At 48.4% G+C, this 18311-nt stretch overlaps 2 protein-coding genes across 10 annotated transcripts in view; both read left to right on the top strand.

Annotated features, from left to right (window-relative positions):
* The window catches only part of ULK2 (unc-51 like autophagy activating kinase 2), a 36218-nt gene extending 29540 nt beyond the window's left edge, over nucleotides 1-6678 (top strand). For both annotated transcript variants that reach the window (XM_032130193.1, XM_032130192.1), the window contains 7 exons: nucleotides 208-360; nucleotides 995-1203; nucleotides 2409-2587; nucleotides 3460-3578; nucleotides 3915-4072; nucleotides 4592-4727; nucleotides 4817-6678. In XM_032130193.1, coding sequence (XP_031986084.1) covers nucleotides 208-360; nucleotides 995-1203; nucleotides 2409-2587; nucleotides 3460-3578; nucleotides 3915-4072; nucleotides 4592-4727; nucleotides 4817-4884 — 1022 coding nt within the window. In that variant the 3' untranslated portion in view covers nucleotides 4885-6678. The remainder of the gene's footprint in view (nucleotides 1-207; nucleotides 361-994; nucleotides 1204-2408; nucleotides 2588-3459; nucleotides 3579-3914; nucleotides 4073-4591; nucleotides 4728-4816) is intronic.
* A 4134-nt stretch (nucleotides 6679-10812) lies between these two features.
* LOC116454059 (aldehyde dehydrogenase family 3 member A2-like) lies at nucleotides 10813-18152 on the top strand. Of its 8 annotated transcripts, none has more exons than XM_032130199.1 (12): nucleotides 10813-10964; nucleotides 11644-11817; nucleotides 12195-12426; nucleotides 12517-12602; nucleotides 13443-13651; nucleotides 13788-13905; nucleotides 14027-14168; nucleotides 14334-14500; nucleotides 14633-14732; nucleotides 15170-15405; nucleotides 16314-16437; nucleotides 16712-18152. In XM_032130199.1, the coding sequence occupies exons 2-11, from the start codon at nucleotides 11656-11658 to the stop codon at nucleotides 16392-16394; spliced, it is 1533 nt and encodes a 510-aa protein (XP_031986090.1). In that variant the 5' UTR covers nucleotides 10813-10964; nucleotides 11644-11655; the 3' UTR covers nucleotides 16395-16437; nucleotides 16712-18152. The 8 variants fall into 8 exon arrangements, with proteins under 8 accessions (XP_031986090.1, XP_031986092.1, XP_031986094.1 ...); XM_032130201.1 differs by lacking the exon at nucleotides 10813-10964 and adding an exon at nucleotides 11063-11152; XM_032130203.1 differs by lacking the exon at nucleotides 10813-10964 and adding an exon at nucleotides 11179-11275.
* The last annotated feature ends 159 nt before the right edge of the window (nucleotides 18153-18311 follow it).

Genomic DNA, 18311 nt, shown 5'->3' with positions numbered 1-18311 from the left:
ATATGTTAAGCTGCACCTTGACTGTTTGTGTTTCACCAAGACTGTCCACTCAGCTTGTTTTATTTCCTGTCAGAACCTCTGACTAGTCCAGGGTTTGGATCTGCATCAAAGCACGTTGTAGTGCAGTGCTCCAGTTTGCTGCATATAATTGCATCTTGGTGTGATTATATGGAATAGGAGCTAACTTGCTGAAATGTTCTCTCCCAGCTCCAGCAGGAGCCTATGGAATCGCAATGGCAACTCCATCCATGGGAAGCGGGGCGAGTTCTCGGGCTGTCATGTTCACTGTGGGGTCCCCTCCGAGCAGTGCCACCCCTCCTACCTGCACCCACATGGTCCTCAGAACAAGAACCACCTCAGGTAAGACTTCCCTGGCAGTTGTGTGCACATTTCTCAAAGGCAGCACTTAGGCTTGTCCACTTCTTGGGCCAGTAGCCTGATTGCTGCCTTGCACAGGGCCTACAGTAAAAGTGCTCTGGAAAGCAGAGATCAATATCAGGTGGTTTCTGCCTTTTCCCCACTAAAGAGGGTCGGAGGCACACATTTACAATCCAGCAGTGAGTAACCTCCTGTGAACACAGCTTTACTCCCCCACAGGGAGTGTAATCTCTCTGGCAAAGGTGGAGAGGAAAAGTCAGAATTCCGATTTTTGCCTGCTGCCGTGTGCATTGTCCCAGAAACAGCACACCGAGGGTGGCAGCTGCCTGCATTTTGGAATGTGTCAGCTGTGCTGCCAAATATCAAAGACCTCAAGGTTAAGGGCTTCAGGTGAGCAGTGTGAACTCACCAGAACCTAAAGCCATGAATCCCAGAATCTGTTAGGAATTACCGCTGTTGTTACAGCACAGCCTGTGCACTCTCTGCAGAGCCATGCAAGGAGCAGTGAGCAGAGCCTTCCATGGGGGACTCTGTGCTGGCTCCTGATGTGTCACTTGCTGTCACCCACAGCCCCAGTGCTGAATCAGACTGAATGTGTGTGTTATTTTTCTTGTAGTTGGATCAAATAGTTCCGGAGGGTCTCTCTGCTCCACTAGTGGCCGTGTTTATATGGGCTCTCCTCCTGGTATTTATATGGGCTCCTCTCCTCCGGGGGCCGAGGCGGCTCCGAGTCTGAAGTACATCCCTTATGGTACTTCCCCTCCCAGCCTAGAGGGCTTTATCACTTTTGAAGCTCCTGAATTGCCTGAGGAAACTTTAATGGAGGTATAGAAACAATCATTTAATGTTTTCTTACGTGTGATGTTGCTGAAACAGACCTGGTCAAACCAGGGCTGCTCCATGTGCTTTGTAGTTTCCTCTGTGCTGTCTCACGTGTTGTTGTTTTTGTTTAAGGTCTTGAAAATATTCCTGTATCAGTAGTTGCCAGTTTCTCTTTGGTAGTTATTGCTGGCATTTCATAAATTTGAATAGGTAACCAAAGGAACATGACTGCTTTTGTCCAGCAGAGCCTCGCAGAGAGGCCTCTGTTTCATGCCAAGTCTCTGGATGTGGGTGCTGACAGTAACAAAGTCCCTCTGGGCATTTCATTGCTTCTTCACAGTCAGGGAATGATGTTAAATCCTACTTGTGGGAAGATCATCCTATATTTTTCAAATGTGTGGGGGAGTGACACTTTAAAAACACAAATTGGGGTGGTCTTTCACCAGAATGCTATTCTTGGAGTGTACATATCTCAAGACAGATTGCTGTTCTGTTTTCTCATTCACATCTTGTTGGAAGGTGTTTGGGTCCCTACTGAATCTCTCTTATAACATGATTGCTTACCAATCCACTGTATTCTTCCCACAGATAGAGTTTAAAATGTATTTAGACCTGTATTATTAATGAAAATATTTTAAATATTGCTAAGATATGTTTGATTAGTTTTGAAGGACAGAGCAGCAGTGAGTTGTTCACTCCACTTGAAGTTTTTAGTCTAAAGTGTAAACTTTGGTAACAGCCACCTTTTAACACAATATAATTCTAGAGCTAGGTGTAAATTAGAGTGAAGCAGATCAGTTCTTTTGTAGGTATTAAGTCTGTTACATAATAAAAGCCAAAATGTTCCTCCTGGCTCTTCACGCAAGTGCCAAACATCCTTTTGTGTTGCTGATAATACAATAATTTGTCCCACTTGTAATTCCTTTAGTTCCTCAGGTTTCAACATACAACTCCATGTACCAATTCCTTTGGCTTTGTTGAAAGACTCTTAAGTATAAGCTACAATATCTTGAATTCATTAACAAAGAGAGAACAAGTTCAGATCTGTTGGGGCTCATTTGGTTCTGTCATCCCTAATGCTGACTCTACCACAATGGGATTTCTGCATGGAACTGACATACTAAGAAATCCTTAAATGATTAACAAGAGTTTTAAATGTGGCTGATGGCTCAGAGTGGTTAAATTGCTGTCATCTTTCCCTCTGACAGAGAGAGCACACAGACACACTGCGCCACCTAAACATGATGCTGACATTTACAGAGTGTGTTCTGGATCTGACAGCAGTGAGAGGAGGAAACCCAGACCTGTGCACTTCTGCTGTGTCACTGTACCAAATCCAGGAGAGCATAGTTGTGGATCAGATCAGCCAGCTCAGCAAAGAATGGGGGTGAGTATGCAGTCAAATGGGAGAATTAGTGACGATTCAACACATCAAACATGTGTTTAAACTCTGCTCTCTTTGCTGGGAGTGATTGTTTTCCTGTATAGAATCTCTATAGGAATGATTTTTTTAACAACTGCAGACAGATCAGAAAGAACAAAGACAAAAGATTCTTTTCTGGTCTGCCACATGAGCTGGGGAAAGTGTTGAGTTCAGGCTTGAGGTGCACCAGTGCATTTCTGAGCATGGAAATTCGTGTACCAGCTTCTGGTAAATCTGAGCACTCATCCCTTCCTCTTCACTGAAGCACTGAGCTGGAGGTTGGGAGGGGAGAAGGAGGGTCCAAATTTGGTTTCACTGGAAAAACAGTCAATCAATACAAAATCAAAAGCAAGGAGAAATATGAGAAATTTGAAGTGGTGGGAAAGGGCAGTTCTACTTCCTGCCTTCTTCCTGAAGTAATAAAAAAATCAAAAGCCAACAGAAAAACCCTGCAAAGTGTTTGCTTTTCACAACTGAGAATTCCAGGGGGATAGGAAATGAAAAGTACACCCAGTCACTTGTGGTGAGACGTTGACCTCGGGCAGAGAGTCCCCACAAATAAGTGCTCCTTTTTAAAATGTCTGCATTTAAAGCAGTTTGTCTTTGCTGCTGCAGCTCCTAAATGAGCAGATGTCCCCTCACCCCGTGACAGGGTGTTTGTGAAGGGAAGGGAGGGGAGGGGTGGAGCTGCATTTTAAACATCTGTCTTCCTTTTCTGCTGTTGCTGGCTCCTGTAGGGTGTTGTGATTAAAAAGTGGTGTCTGCCCCTGGCTTGAATGCATTCAAGAAAGGTATTTTGATGCATAATTTACTTTTTTCCCCCCTCTTCTCCCTAGACAAGTGGAGCAGCTGGTGTTGTATATGAAAGCTGCCCAGTTATTGGCATCTTCTCTGCATCTTGCCAAAGCACAGGTCAAATCTGGGAAACTGAACCCATCCACTGCTGTTAAGCAAGGTAGATGCATCATCTAATTTGCTTTGCTTGTGAATTTTCTTTGCTGATACATCAGTAAGTTTAAGTTGCAACATTTGTTTTGTTTTTCTTCTCTGCAGGAGAATTTTAGATATGTACAATTGCACAATTCTGGTAGTAAACAGCCAGAAACAGTTAGGAAATGGGTATTTTTGACTGGAAATGGAAATTATTTGATAGACACTCAAGTCATAAAAGTGGTGGAGTAAATAAACACTAAAAGCACAAGTTTAAACAAGTTTACTTTGAACTTAGGCTGAGTTGTTGTTTGGATTTTGTTTGGGGATTTAAAAAAATTTCTTCTTACCTTTCTGCCAGTTGTGAAAAGCCTCAACGAGAGATACAAATTCTGTATTGGAATGTGCAAAAAATTGACAGAAAAGTTGAATCGTTTCTTTTCGGACAAGCAAAGGTTCATTGATGAAATCAACAGTGTAACTGCAGAGAAGCTCATCTACAGCTGTGCTGTGGAAATGGTAAGTCCCTCCTTTTCCCAGAACGATAGGAATTGCTGCCTTCTCTCACATACCTCCTCTACATAACCAGAAAATAGAATTGATATTTTCAGTGACCACACAGGAAATTTAACTGCTTTAGTGATGAGAGGGAATTCTTTGTGTCACGCAAAAGATTCTGGCAAGTGTTGTGCTTAATGATGGTGTCATTGTGCACCATTAGTTTCTTTCTTTACAAGAGAATGCAGGTGTAAAAATGAGCATGGAAACACAGAAGATCAAAAAGAGCTTTTATAGATCTTTTGTACAGAATATTCTCAGTTACCTCAGTTTTCTCTCAGAATCAGAATGGCTTGGAAGGGACCTTAAAGATCATCTAGTTCCACCTTCATTCTGTTGTCTGAGTTATAACAACCCATCAGCTAAATTAAAGCTGAAAAATGGTTTCTTAATGACACTTTTAGATGATTAATTTTGAATGATTCGTTTTGCTACTTGCCTGTTAGAGTTTATGAAACTGAATGTCCTGACTGATTGCAGGTGCAGTCGGCAGCTCTGGATGAGATGTTCCAGCAAACTGAAGATATCACATATCGATACCACAAGGCAGCCCTGCTGCTGGAAGGACTGACTAAAATACTGCAAGACCCTGCAGATATAGAAAATGTACACAAGTGTAAGTCCAGCTGAATAATGAAGATTACATGGGATTAACACATTGTAAAATAACTCTGGTCATCACCTGTCTTGTGCCTCTCTCTGCAGATAAATCCAGCATCGAGCGAAGGCTTTCTGCACTCTGCTACAGCACAGTGGCTGTGTATGAGCAGTAGGAATATCCTGAGGACCAGATGGTGTGAACATAAGGGACCACATCAGTGATACTGCACTTTTTTCACTACAGCTTAATTGTTGTCCTTGTTCTGCCCCATGTGGAAGATGATTCTTACATTTCTGTGGTGACTACCAAAGAAACAGCAGCATATTCAAAGAGGAGAAATTCCAAAAGTACACTTGCCTTACCGATCCAGCAGCTCCTTTTCCTTCCTAGCAACAGAATTTAAAAGAATCTCTCTTCACATTTCAAACTGATCCTTGTACGTGTGCTTTGAACTTGAATGATCAGGGTTTGGTTTTTTTTCCTCGTGAGGTTTCTGGAGAGAGGATCCTTCTGCATCAGGTACAAAAGAGACATTTCCCTCCGAAGATTCCCTCACGAGTTTTTAAGTTGTTCAGTAAAACGTGGCTGAGTGAATTTGGGAAACCCTAACCATGTGCAAGTGCTGCTTGAAGCTTTTTGGGGCTCAGCTGCCTTGTCTGGGAGCTCACCTGTTGTACACACGGCTCAGGTTGTCATATGAAGGGATGGCAAACACGCTCTTCCCTGGGGGAAAAGTGGGGATGGAAGAAATTCTCTCCATCTGTGCAAAATCCCCAGGGGGTTTTCAGCTGATGTGGATACAATTTGATGATCTTCTTCCAAAATATTTTGTTTTGCACTAATTTACTAAAGCAACTGTATATTCATTTTTGAAGAACTATATAAAAAATCTAGAGAAAGAAGGCACAATGGACTTGGCTGAATTTCATTTCAGTGTACATAAAATTCTTTTCAGAATTTCAAATGTAGCTTCTAGAAGACTTTCAAACAAACAGTGTAAAAACTTGTATTCATGTGAACCTTTCCATTTTATACCTATTTGTCTAATACTTGAGTAACTACTGCTCTGGACTTTCTCAGTAATAGCAATGTTGAGTTGCTGGTTGTTTGCTTTTTCTATAGATTTGGTTGCATCTTTTGTTGTGCATGCAATATGTGCATTAATGCCTGCAGTCTTTAGGGGTGTAATGACAGTTCTCTGTAGTTTGTTTCTTGGGCAGTATTACAATAAATACTGTAAACTGAAAGGTTCTGCAAGGAACCATGCAAAAAAAAGAAAAAACCAACAAAAAAAAAACGAAAAGCAGAAAATAATGTTGTGGTTTGAGATGCTGATAAAATGATGTAGAATCTCTACATATAGAGTGTGTGAAAAATCAGGATTCTTTTGTGTGCATTTTGGGGGAGAGGTGGGAAGCTTCATTCAGCCTTATAGGCGTTGTCATTTCAAGCATCCCATGAGATCATCAGGACAGCGATTTGCAAAGCATTTAAAGGCAGATCAGCTTCTCTGGAAATGGTTCCTATACTTTATTTTTGGGACTTTTTTTGTTACTCAACTGCTTGAATACTTGAATAAACCATTCTCCAGGACAAAATCATTTTAATCCTCTTAAACACAGTGGTCTGAACTATTTGACAAAGTTGTACAGGGCTTACACATCAAAATATTGTTTCAGTGTTGGGATAACCATGTGTTTCCTTTACTTTGACAGAGTAATGTACTTTTTACCTTATTTATCTGTATGAAATTCCAACAGTTAATTTGAAAGTGTTTGTTTATATAATGTTTGTATTTTTAGGTCTTTAATACGGTGTTTCTACCTCTCCTTTGTAATTGCATGCATTATTCTTGGAACTAGGTAATAACTCACTGAACTGTTGCGTAATAGCCTTTTTATTATGGCCTGTATAAATGTATATTAAGGTAAAAATAAATACTGACACTAGAAGTGTTTCTATGGTACAACTGAGCTTCTGTGTCTCTGTGACCAGAGGTGTTAAATTTAGGAAAAAATCTCTACTTGACTAGGTGAAGAAGTTGCTGAATGTTCCCCTTAGCAGCTGGACCTGCCACCAGGGCAGGATGAGGCAGCATCCTTGAGTTTATTATCTCTGGATAGCTCTGGCACAAAGTGTCCCTGAGTTTGTTTTCCCCTGGATTTAGGAGACAATTTACCCTGCTTCTTTTTTTTTTTTTTTTCCCTTTATTTCTTTATTTTTTTTAACTCGGATTGGAAAATGAAAATGCTAAGTAGGATCCTGGGTAACAGCTGTATGATCTTTCAACGAGGTGCTTATTTGTTGCCTCTAGCAAAGAGGAGCTGTCTGAGCTGCCAAAACAGCATATACAGAGCTAATTGACAAAAGCTGGCAGGAAGTTACAATTTCTATCCAAAGTTTATGAAAAATGGGCTTTGTTCACCTTACAGCTCATACCCTCTGCCCAGCTGAGGTGTGCTGTGGTAGCTGCTGTGTGGCTGTTGTATTTTTGAGTGGTACTATCAAATTTTCCCCAATTTATGATTAGAAAACCCTCCCATTGTGAGTGGCACATAAAGAGGATGAGGAAGAAGTGAGCTGGGAATGCTAATGATATGTCTGGGCCCGAATCTAGGAACAAAGCAACAGCCTTAATGCATGAGTCTAGGAGATAGGCTGCTTTTCTCAGGAACTCACTGCGTTTTGTTGGTTTTCTTTCTTTCCTTTCAGGATTCAAGCTCATTCTCCTTCCCCTCTTGCCAGCAAGGCTACAGCTGCACAAACAGGAGGAGAAGAAAAGGGCTATTCTTGCTGGCTGTTTTCAGGAGGAGGAGACCAATGTTCATGGCCTGTCTCTCTGCATAAACTCATTCCACAAAGATCCTGAAGCTGTCCTCTGTCTTTGGCTCTCTGTGCTGAACAGCAGGTGCTTGTTTTTACCAAATACTTTTTTTTTTCCCCCCCAGCCTTTGAAAGATAGAACTTGAAAGGAGAGATTTGATGTGCTTTTCTAGCTCAGCTCTCCAGCATCTCCTTGAGTCTTCTGCACTTGTTCTGCTCTGTCCATAGTACAAAATGTCAGCTGAGGAATCTAAACCACGTTTTGATTGTGACATTTGCTGCTTTTTACAAGCAAGAAGTTGAACTCTCCAGCCCTTCCTCTGACACAGAGGAGGAAATCCAGTTAATTTAACTTGCAACCAAGATGCTACAAGTTATTCCAAGGAGCATTTTGAGGGGTGAGTTGTTCCTGGGACTCGCTGGGTTCTGCATAGTTCTTGCTATTACCTTGTACAGCTACACCAAGTTATTACCACATCACCTCAGGGTTCAGAGGCAGTAACTTGTGATTTACCTATGTCACAGTGCTGTGCACAGCTACATCAAAAAGGGAAACTTGCTTTTCATCTGGAGCAGGGAGAGCCAGATCCTGCTGCTTCCAAAGCTGGTTGAGGCTTTGAAATTCAGATAGGCTGGCTCGTGACCTGACTTTTGACCCACCAGCTTTTTGATTCCTGCTTCCTCTCCTGTTTTGGGGGGTATCTTAAATTTAAATTTTGCTCCTTTGACTTTTTTGTCTTCTCTTAGCTCTGCTTGCTACTATCTTTTTTGACTGTCCGGGATGTCTTTTAAGTCTATAAGCAAATCTCTTTTCATCCTGAACTTCCCCATCTGACCTGAGCCATAGCCCTAGCTGTGGCTTTTTCCATAGTGCCCCCACAGCTCCTCCTTTCTGCAGAGGAGTGAAGTCTATCAGGGTAACCCCTCTCCTGAGGTCTCCGAGTCAGCTGGAGCCCAGCTGAAGGAAGCCTTGGCACTGCTCCTTTGGACAAACACCTTTTCAATAGGCTTTTGTGCACGGCAGGCTCCCCCCTCCTCACTGCCTGAAAGCCAACCGAGTGCCAGTGGGGCTGTTGAGTCTTGTTGCAGTCCTCATGCCAATCATTCCCATTGTTTCTTTGTGTCCCTTTCACATTTTCCATGGCCTGAACTCTGGCGACAATGCAGCCCACAGACCAGGGCTCTGTGTGACACAGTAGCTCCTTCTTGCGAATGTGAGATCAGCCACAGCTTTCAAAACAAGTGATGCCATAAATGAACTGAGCTGCATTGATTCCTGTAGGTTCCTTAAAACCTCTCCCTGTTACTCGTCTTCTGAACCCGCTTTTATGGTCGAGTGCTGTTTGGGTTTTGTATCTGCCCATCTTGTGCCACTGGCTGGGTTGTGTGACTTCCAGAAAACACGTGGAATCTGAGACTAGGCAGACATTTAAGCAGAGATTGAGGATTGCAGCTGAAAACTTGAAGTTCCGTGAGCGTGGTGTGCGAGATAAAAGGACATTTATTGATTAGCTGTGTTATTTGGTGGACTCTTGAAAGCAAATACTGCACAGTTTATCTTCCAAATCAAAGTCCTCCTTCCCCAGGCTCTGCTGGATGATTTTGGAAGCAAGGTAAGGATCAGCACAAAGGGCTGTTCTCCAGGGCAGGGCAGGAGCCTGTCTCTCCTTGCTGTTAATTGACTCCAAGAGGGGAGTGAGGGCTTTAAGGAATGAGGAGAGACGGGAATCTCGAGCTCAGCTTCTCAATAAAACACCTCTTGCTGCTGTAAGTACAGATTAGAGCCCCCCCACCACTGCTCACCTCCCAGTTTCTCTAGAGTTCCTCTGCTTTCCCATAAATAGCTCCCTTTATTGTTTCTGAGTGATTGAATTAAAATAGAAAACAGTGCCAGCTTCCAGGCGTGGGGAGCACGGGGTATTCCTCTGTCTCACTCGGGATCCCACACTTCCCTGAAATCCACGTGTCTCACCCAGCTGAGACTCTGCAATGCTAAAAACGCCCTCAGCCTTGTTTCCTGTCCCTAACTGGCCAAAATATGTCCCTGACAAGGACCAAAAGGAACTGTCTCCCAGGACGCTGCCTCATTTCTGCTGACCCCTGGGGTAACTGGGAGCTGGGATGTTTGCTTGCAGTGTGTGCTGCCAAGTACAAGCAGCACTGTTGTGATGTGAAAACCCTCCAGGCTGATGGGTGAGAATTTTACAAGCTCTGGAGAATCCATCCACCTCCCTGCTCCTGCTGACATCCTGGAGTGGGTGCATTGCAGCACTGTTTCCCCAGGCACCATCTAATGCTCCATGCTGAGGGCTCAGGCTTTTCTGGGATTGAAGTAGCATTAATTGCCCCTGGGCCTGCACAGAGCTCCACCCTGCTGTGCCTGCAAGGATGCTGACAGGTAAGGGGAAGTATTTACATCAGGCAATGGTCCTGTGAGGATCATTCCTACTTCTACCCATGTTTTCTTCAATGCAAACCCAGTTTCTTTCCATACATCACCTAGGACGGACCCTGTCAAGCCCAGCCTCTTTCTACTTCCCATGTTGCCTCCTACATGCAAGTTTTAGCAGTTGTTTGTGTCATTCTTCTCCACAGTGGGGTGTTTACTGCTGAAATTTGTGCAACAGCTTGTGAAATGCTCCTGCTGAGCCATAGCAGTGAAGCCAACTGACCACAGAAGCCAAGCTTGGTGTTTCGGGGGAATTGTGGTTCAGCACAATCTGAAGCCAAAGGACACTCCCAGCCTCGGAGGGCCGTGTTGATGTGGGAAAATGGGATTAAACTTTGCAGGAGAAGGGGTGGTCTATGCCAGGAGCTTGCATCACCTGGGCAGGAGCACCCAGGTGCCAGCCCTGTGTGTCACAGAGGTGTGGTAGGCACGGATTTAGTGAGGTTACAGCTCCAGCTGAGGAGCTTTAGCAGTAAATGGCCCGGGTAAATCGTGTCACGAAAGGCAGCGTGTAACCACCTGCATGTAATTTTTAAATAACCCCCGTGCCTTTCTTAGAGTAAGTTGTGGCAGGTCTATTTTTAACCGGAATGTGCCCAGCCTTGCCTGAGCTCCTTTCCCTGCGTTTATTTTTGGCCCGTTTCCCACGCCAGGACTGTAACAAGGTTAATTCGGCCGTCCTGCGGGGCATGTCCTGCCTCCCCTAAAGCAGCACCTGCCCCGCTTTCCTTCTGCTCCGTGGCCGGAGGCCGCTGCCAGGGCAGGGCCACCCGCGGGCGCCGCCGCCTCGTTCGTGCCCCGCTCCCTGCCCCGATAAGGCTCCGCAGGGACTCTGCCCTCCGTCCGCAGAGCGGCCCCACGCCCCGGCAGCGTTTCACAACCGGCCCGGCAGTGCCAGACCCGCCGGAGCCCACGGAGGACTGCGGCAGCCTCGCGGTGCAGCGAGCCCGGCAGGAGCATCGCCGACAGCGGCAGTCAAGGTACCGGCGGTACCCCCGGTTCTGGGGGCGGCCGTGGGGACACATCCTTCACCCCGCTCTGCTCTTTTTCCCCCCTCCTTCCCCTCTCTCACACCGAGACCCCCGGGCGGGGCGGCCCCGCGGCCTCGCCCGTTCCGCTTCCGTCATGTGAGCGGAAAGAGGAAGCGCCTGCAGCGGCGGCGACCCCGGTGGGCGGCGGGGCCGCGGGGGCGGGGGGTCCTGCCCGGGGCGGAGGGCACCGGCCGCGGGGAGAGCCACGGTCTCGCAACCACCGTGCCGCAACCACTGCCACGGCTGTCGCCTTAACCCCGGTGTCGCTCGGGGGTCCCCGCGGTTCCTCGGGGAGGGGGTGGAGGTCCCCATCCCGCCGTGTCCTCGCCCGGTGTCGCTCGGTACCGCGGTGCCTCCGCGAGCAGCTCCCGGCTCCCTCGGTGGCATCCCCGCGCTCCCACCAACGCCCTGCGCTGCTTTTCAAACTTTTCTAACTCGGGAATTACGTAAGGATTCAGAGAGATGCGGCAGAATTCGGGACAAACGGCGGCGTGTTCGCTCCCCGGAGATGGGGCGGGGGGTGCGGCTGGGCGGTGGGAGCGTGTGCGGTGCTTTTGGGGACGAGCCGCGGTGTGTGCGGCGGAGGGAGGGCCCTGTGGTGAGCTGGGTGTCGCCGGTGTCTCCTCAGCGCTGAGCAGCCATGGAGAGGATGCAGCAGATCGTGGGGCGGGCGAGGGCCGCCTTCAACTCGGGCCGGAGCCGCCCGCTGGAGTTCAGGATTCAGCAGCTGAAGGCCCTGGAGAGGATGGTGCAGGAGAAGGAGAAGGACATCCTGGCAGCCCTCAAGGCCGATCTCAACAAGGTCTGGGTCGGGGAGTTTCTCTCCTCAGTCGTGCAAGGACAGTGGTCAGCCCTGAAGGGAAAGTTGGAAGGCCAGAGGCTGCCTTTGCTGTGCTAAATGGCTTTTGCTCTTGTTCATCTTGGCCCTGGCTCCCACTGTGGCCTGCAAAGGTCTGCTGCCACTATTTCTAAGAAGTTAGTCTAAGGCAGGACTGCAAAGGCAAATCCTGGCTGTCAGGTTTTGGTTCTGCCTCACACACCCAAACTGGCTGTCTTTGGCCAGGGATCCTTTGGGGCAGCGCTGCCAGTGACAGACACATTGGAGCAGCAGGGCTGTGATGGTGGCTGTGGGAGGTGGGTGCCTTTGCCATCCCCTCCCCAAACTCCCTTTTCTTTCAGTGTGGGCACAATGCCTACAGCCATGAAATTCTGGGTGTGCTGGGGGAGCTGGCCCTGACCATGGAGAAGCTGCCATCCTGGGCAGCCCCTCAGCCCGTGAAGAAGAACCTGCTGACCATGAGGGACGAGGCCTACATCGGCTACGAGCCGCTGGGAGTGGTGCTGGTCATCGGGGCCTGGAACTACCCCTTTGTGCTGGTCATGCAGCCCCTGATCGGGGCCATTGCAGCAGGTGGGGATCCAGCACAGCCCCATCCTTCATGGGGTGGTGGGTGGGGAGAGGATGTGAGGGCTCAGAGTCGGTGCTGTGTCTGCCCTGCAGGCAATGCGGTGGTGGTGAAGCCGTCAGAGGTCAGCGAGAACACGGCTCGGCTGGTGGCTGAGCTCCTGCCACAGTACCTGGACAAGGTGAGTGTGGCCCTGTGTTTGACGTGACTGTCCTGCTTCCAAAGGGCTCCTGCAGGTTCGAGCCAAATCCATTGCCTGCTCTCTTCAAAGGAGCATAAGCAGGAGGCACAGGAAGGGTTGAATTAGAGTCCAAAGGTACACTGACAAATTCTCCCTGTGTTTGTGTGTGTGCTTATGTAACGCTGCTGCAGTGTGACAGCCTTTTTGACATCCGTGGCCGTATGGAGAGGTGTGTGTGTGTACTTCTCACTGCAGGAGCTGCTCTTTTGGAGCTGTGCTGGAGATGCCCTTAGGTCAGCACAGGTTGTGTAGGATGCTGGCTCTTCCTGAGAACTGGGCACTGTGTGTTCGGTGGCAAGATGTCCTGGGTTTTTGTGTCCGAGGAGGAGGAGGTGTTGTTTCTCCTCCTCTTGCCTGGCAGTTCTGTCATCCCTTGCACTATGTCACTGAGACAGACTGTTGCTGTGACTGCAAAGCCTCTGTGGAATTTTCTCCAGGAGTTACCGCCTTCCACAGGTGGGAGGCAGGAGCAGAGGAAGGAGACAGTCCTTGGGAGAGCCTGACAGTCACATGAACCCTGATTCTTGCTGTGTGGGAGCAGCTCCACAGCCAGACTCAGCCCTGGCCTCAGCCTCCATTTCTTTTAGTTCACGTGGCACAAAATGGGAAATGAAACTTCATTTCGGGAGAAGGAGCAGAGCATATCTCTGATATCACTACATTTTGTCCCTGTCATGAAGTAGGCCACAAATAAGTCTGCCCTCTGCCACATGCAGAGCTGCTGCCTTCATATAAGTGCTTTGAATCAAGGTAACTCTCAGGGTCTTGTTTGCCCTGCAGGATCTGTACCCCGTGGTCACTGGAGGAGTTCCTGAGACAACCGAGCTGCTGACCCAGAGATTTGATCACATCCTCTACACTGGCAACACCGCAGTGGGCAAAATTGTGATGGCAGCAGCTGCCAAGCACCTGACCCCTGTCACCCTGGAGCTGGGTGGGAAGAGCCCCTGCTACATTGACAAGGACTGTGACCTGGCTGTCGCCTGCAGGTCAGCTTGTTGCACCTCTGGTGGGCCCTGAGCAGTGGAATGGGTACCCTGTGAGGCAGGGGGACGTCTCTGGGCCAGCATGCCCAGCTCAGGTGGTGCCTGGTGGGAAAACCATCTCCCTTTCTCCTTATCACAGGCGGATAACATGGGGCAAATACATGAACTGTGGGCAGACCTGCATTGCCCCAGACTACATCCTGTGTGACCCATCCATCCAGAGCAAGGTGGTGGAGAACATCAAGACAACTCTGAAGGTGAGGGAAGAGTCCCTCGTGCAGTGGGAACGGTCCCTATTGCAGGCCAGGTGTGATTTCCTGGAGCTGTGGCTGTTGGAAGCTGTGCTGAGCACTTTGTTTCTGCTGTGCCCTTTGCCAGGAATTCTATGGGGAAGATGTGAAGTCGTCTCCAGACTATGAAAGGATCATCAATAAACGTCACTTCAAGAGGGTCAAGAGCCTGCTGGAAGGGCAGAAGATTGCTCATGGGGGAGAGACTGATGAGGCCTCCTGCTTCATAGGTGCTGCTGGCAGCTGCTGGGGAGGGGAGGTGGTAGTGGGTGCCTTTTGGGGTCTGTGTCTTCCTTGGGTTGTGTTGAACGCAGGTCGAGTCCAGGACAAGGTCCTGGGATGGGCCATGCCTGTGTCCTGCTCATGCTGTTCTCCCATTCTCCCGTTTGCCTCAGCACCAACCATCCTCACTGATGTTTCCCCGGAGTCCAAGGTGATGGAGGAGGAAATCTTTGGACCAGTGCTGCCCATTGTGACTGTGAAGAGCGTGGAGGAAGCCATTGAGTTCATCAACCGTCGGGAGAAGCCGCTTGCCCTTTATGTGTTCTCCAACAACAAGCAGGTGGGTCTGGGCTCTGCCAGAGGAGATGAACGCTGTTGACATGTAGTTCCCTTCCCAGTATCTTCAGTTATATGGTCTGGTCTCTTCTCTGAGCCTTTTTAATGTTTTGGGTTTTTTAATTTCTTTTTCTAGTTGATCAAGAGAGTCATCTCAGAAACCTCCAGTGGGGGTGTGACTGGAAATGATGTCATTATGCATTTCTTCCTCTCAACTTTGCCTTTTGGTGGTGTTGGTAAGTTACTGGTGCTCTTTAAGAGTTGGGACTTGCTGCACAGTGTGTCCCAGGGGACAACAACTCATGGTTTGTGTCTGGGTATCCCTGTGCCTGCTACAGCCCAAGGATCTCTGTGCAGCAGATCTTGATAATGGTAAGTTCGGGGAGTGGATTAGGACAGGGGCCAGGAGGGAAAAACCTTTGGGTGTATTTTTGGAAAGACTGAAACATTTAGCGCAGCCTGATGGGAAAGGTGCATTAAAACCATCAGCTGCAATCAGGGTGATTGGCAGAAATTACAGGTGGACATGAGGTGAGGAAAAAGAGTGTTGGGAGTACAGATGGACATCGTAGACGCTGAGAAGTGCTGCAGGGGAAGGGTCAGTTGTCCTCAAGTGGACAGAGTTTTGCCTGGCTGAGCCTGAGGAGTGACCCTGCCTGGCTGTGCCCCTCAGGTCACAGCGGGATGGGCGCCTACCACGGCAAGCACAGCTTCGAGACCTTCTCCCACCGCCGCGCCTGCCTCATCAAGGACCTGAAGCTGGAGAGCACCAACAAAATGCGGTACCCACCTGGCAGCCAGAAGAAGGTGGATTGGGCCAAGTTCTTCCTCCTGAAGCGGTTTAACAAGGCCCGAATTGGGCTCTTTGTCCTGGCCCTGCTGGCGGTTGTGGCAGCGGTGATGATTAAGGTGAGTCGAGGGTCTTTGCTGTCTGTGCAATTTACTTGATCTGTTCTTTGCAACTGCAGCCCTTTCATTAAGCCTGACCTCTTTTTCTGTCTCATGATATCTGTCCCGCCTTAAATTCTTACCTTCTCACTCTTGCAAGCAGTCTGTAGAATAGGAATATCCCCGGAGAGATCTCACAGGCTGCTGTGCTCGTTGTTGCTCTTCCCTGGTAGGTGATACCCGTGGGATGCTCCCTCCAGAGGCAGAGGTTGGTAGTTTTAGACTCGTTAGGAGTGGTTTCAATTCCTGGGCTTCCTTCAGCAGCGTTTGAGCTGCCTCACAGCCCAGAGAGCTGCAAGTGTGTACCATGGCATCCTGGGGAGGGAAGCTGTGTCCCAAAGCCGGGGTCTGTGACGAGCTCTTGCTCCTCCTTGCCCATTGCAGCCCCTGTCTGACCTCAGCTCAATTATTCCCGTTTCCTCCCTTGTTTCCAGCTGGGTAGTGCGGAAGGGTGGGATGTCCTCTCCTCTCTGCAGGAGGCAGAGGCTTGCAGGAGGCTCAGGATGCCTCCTGAGGTGGAGGAGCAAGATCCGAATCTCTGAGCGTGATCACCGTTGGTTGTCCTTGTCTGACAAACCAGGCACTGCATGTGCCTTCACTGACTGCTCTGTGGGGTTTAGTGAGCTTGAGGGAGCAGCTCCTGAGGGGACAGGAGGTGGCAGGGTGGATCAGGATTCTGCCCTTCAGTCTGTGTAGTTACTGCTGCAAGGAGACACTCAGGAGCCCAACATCCCAGGGGAAATAACCTGCCCATGTAATCCAGAAGGAGATTGAAGAGCCAAGAACTGGCTCAGGCCTCAAGGGAGCAGACAGGGAGGGGAATGAGGGGGGGAAACTCACAGCATCTTGAAATCATTTGGGTTTCTCAGAGCCACCAGTCTGTGCTGAAGAGAAAAGCCCTCTTGGTTGTGCTGGCTGTGCAGAGGCTGGGCTGGCCCAGCGGGTGGTAAGGAGGAGCAGGTTTCAGAGCACTGCTGTGGCTGTCACAGTGAGGTAGGAGCCTTTTTCTTCTCCTGTGTGTAGACCTAGTTTGAGACTGGGAAAAGCTTTGTAGATGAGTGAATGTGGGGCTTGGAGAAGGTTTCCCTCTGAGCTTTCCCTGGCATCTGAGATAACCAGTGCATGCTGAGGGGCAGGAGGCAGGAGAGCTGCACGCTGGGGAACTCCCTGACTGAAGGGGCTTTGCTTCAGGCTGTTCTAGAAAGGGAATTGGTTTTGTCTCAGCAAATCCTTCACAGGCCCTTGGTGTTGTGTTTTGCTTTCACAGGTGGTTAACTGATGAAGAGAGAAGGCACCACGTGCATGTCATACTCTGGGTGCTCGCTTTGTGTCTGTTTCCTTAAGCTGGGGAGTCATTATTTTCTTTTGTTCTGGGTAATTTCAGTGAGCTGTTGAGCACACAGAGTAGCCTTAGAGAGGCACTAACCACGAGAAGGCTCAGATTCCTGTTTACTTAAAAGCCATGCTGGAGCAGAGGGACCAGTGGGGACAAGCTCTACAAAGGAGGACTGCAGAGCAAGAAATTCCAGTCCGTACCTCCACCCCGTGCCATGCAGAGCTTCCAGGGACACACAGTGTCTTGCACCAAACCACTCATCTTCCTTCAGCGACCAACAGGAGCTCAAGTTTCAGCAGTCCCTGGGTTGACAGTGTTTTCCCTGCAGTTTGGGGATGGTCTGCTCCTGTTGTGCCCTGAACACCCGCTCTCCTGGTGACAAACTTGAGACAGGTTGTGCTGCCCGATGCATTTGGCCAAGAGTGGTGAATAAACCCAGTGAGGTTCCCCTTGCCGTTTAATTGAGGTGAAACATTCATGGATCTCTGCAAACCGGAATCATCCACAGCTGGTGAGGGTTCTGGGTTTCATCATGTGCCTTTAGCAGTTATTTAGCAGTTAGAAAATTCCAAAGGTGATGCCTGCACTGCCTGTATTATGCTGGTGAGTGCCTAATGCTGGTGCAAAAGAACTTTCAGGCCTGTTTAAAGAAGTGGGAATGACAAATGCCTTGTGGATTATCCCAGCCCCACAGAGCCACTCACTTGTTCCCAGTGGGATGGGGAAGAGAATTGGAAGGAAGTGAGAAAACTTGTATGTTGAGATAAAAATAGTTTAATAGGTTAAGTGAAAGTTGGGCTTGCAGGCAGATTAAAGCAAATCAAGGAATTCATTCATTAATTCCCCTCATCAGGCAGGTGTTCAGCCATCCACAGGAGAGCAGGGCATTGTCTATCCTGGTGGTGACTTGGGAAGACAAACACCGTAACTCCCAATGTCACAAATCCAAACCAGCACCATCCTGCTAGGAAGGAACTTAGTGACACCATGAAAATTAACTTCATCCCAGCCAAAGCCAGCACAAAGCTGTTCCTGGTCAGATTCCTCCAAGGGAAAACAATTACTGGAAGAGTGTGTGTGCTTCTTCATGTTTGAGCTTCTTAGGATGCTGTAATCTTGCACTGGGGAATAATGTGGGGCTTGTTCTAGCTTGGGGGAAGGATGCTGAAGGAATTGAAGGTGAAAGAGCTTTAGAAATATTAATGTTAAAGCAAATTAAAAAGTTATTACTACATGCAATTAATATAGAGTAGAAAATTATATTTACTGTGCAATAAGTGGGATTTCTTCATGTCTGGTGAAAGTCCATGTGCTAAGCCTTTTTGATGATACATTTTGCAAGCCACTAAATAAACACTAAGAATTTAAATAATCCAAGTGTGGTAAGTCCTTGCAGTCTCCTGAGGAATCCTGCTCTGCTGGTCCCAGCTCTGGCCATGGCTTGGCAGAATGGCACAGGTGTGTTTTGAGGTGTCTCTGCCCCAGCACACGTCCCTGGCACAGTGGGGAAAGGGTCCCCCAGAGCTCTCTT

The sequence above is a fragment of the Corvus moneduloides genome, chromosome 20 (assembly GCF_009650955.1).
Source record: "Corvus moneduloides isolate bCorMon1 chromosome 20, bCorMon1.pri, whole genome shotgun sequence".
Classification (NCBI taxonomy): domain Eukaryota; kingdom Metazoa; phylum Chordata; class Aves; order Passeriformes; family Corvidae; genus Corvus; species Corvus moneduloides.
Note: the sequence above shows the minus strand (reverse complement) of the source record. Positions and strands in the feature narration are given on the sequence as shown.

Coding starts and splice junctions, on each gene's coding strand:
- LOC116454059 (XM_032130199.1), top strand. CDS start 11,656: ATGGAGAGGATGCAGCAGATCGTGGGGCGGGCGAGGGCCGCCTTCAAC. Junction 12,427..12,516: donor GATCGGGGCCATTGCAGCAG/GTGGGGATCCAG, acceptor TCTGCCCTGCAG/GCAATGCGGTGGTGGTGAAG. Junction 14,169..14,333: donor TGAGGCCTCCTGCTTCATAG/GTGCTGCTGGCA, acceptor CGTTTGCCTCAG/CACCAACCATCCTCACTGAT.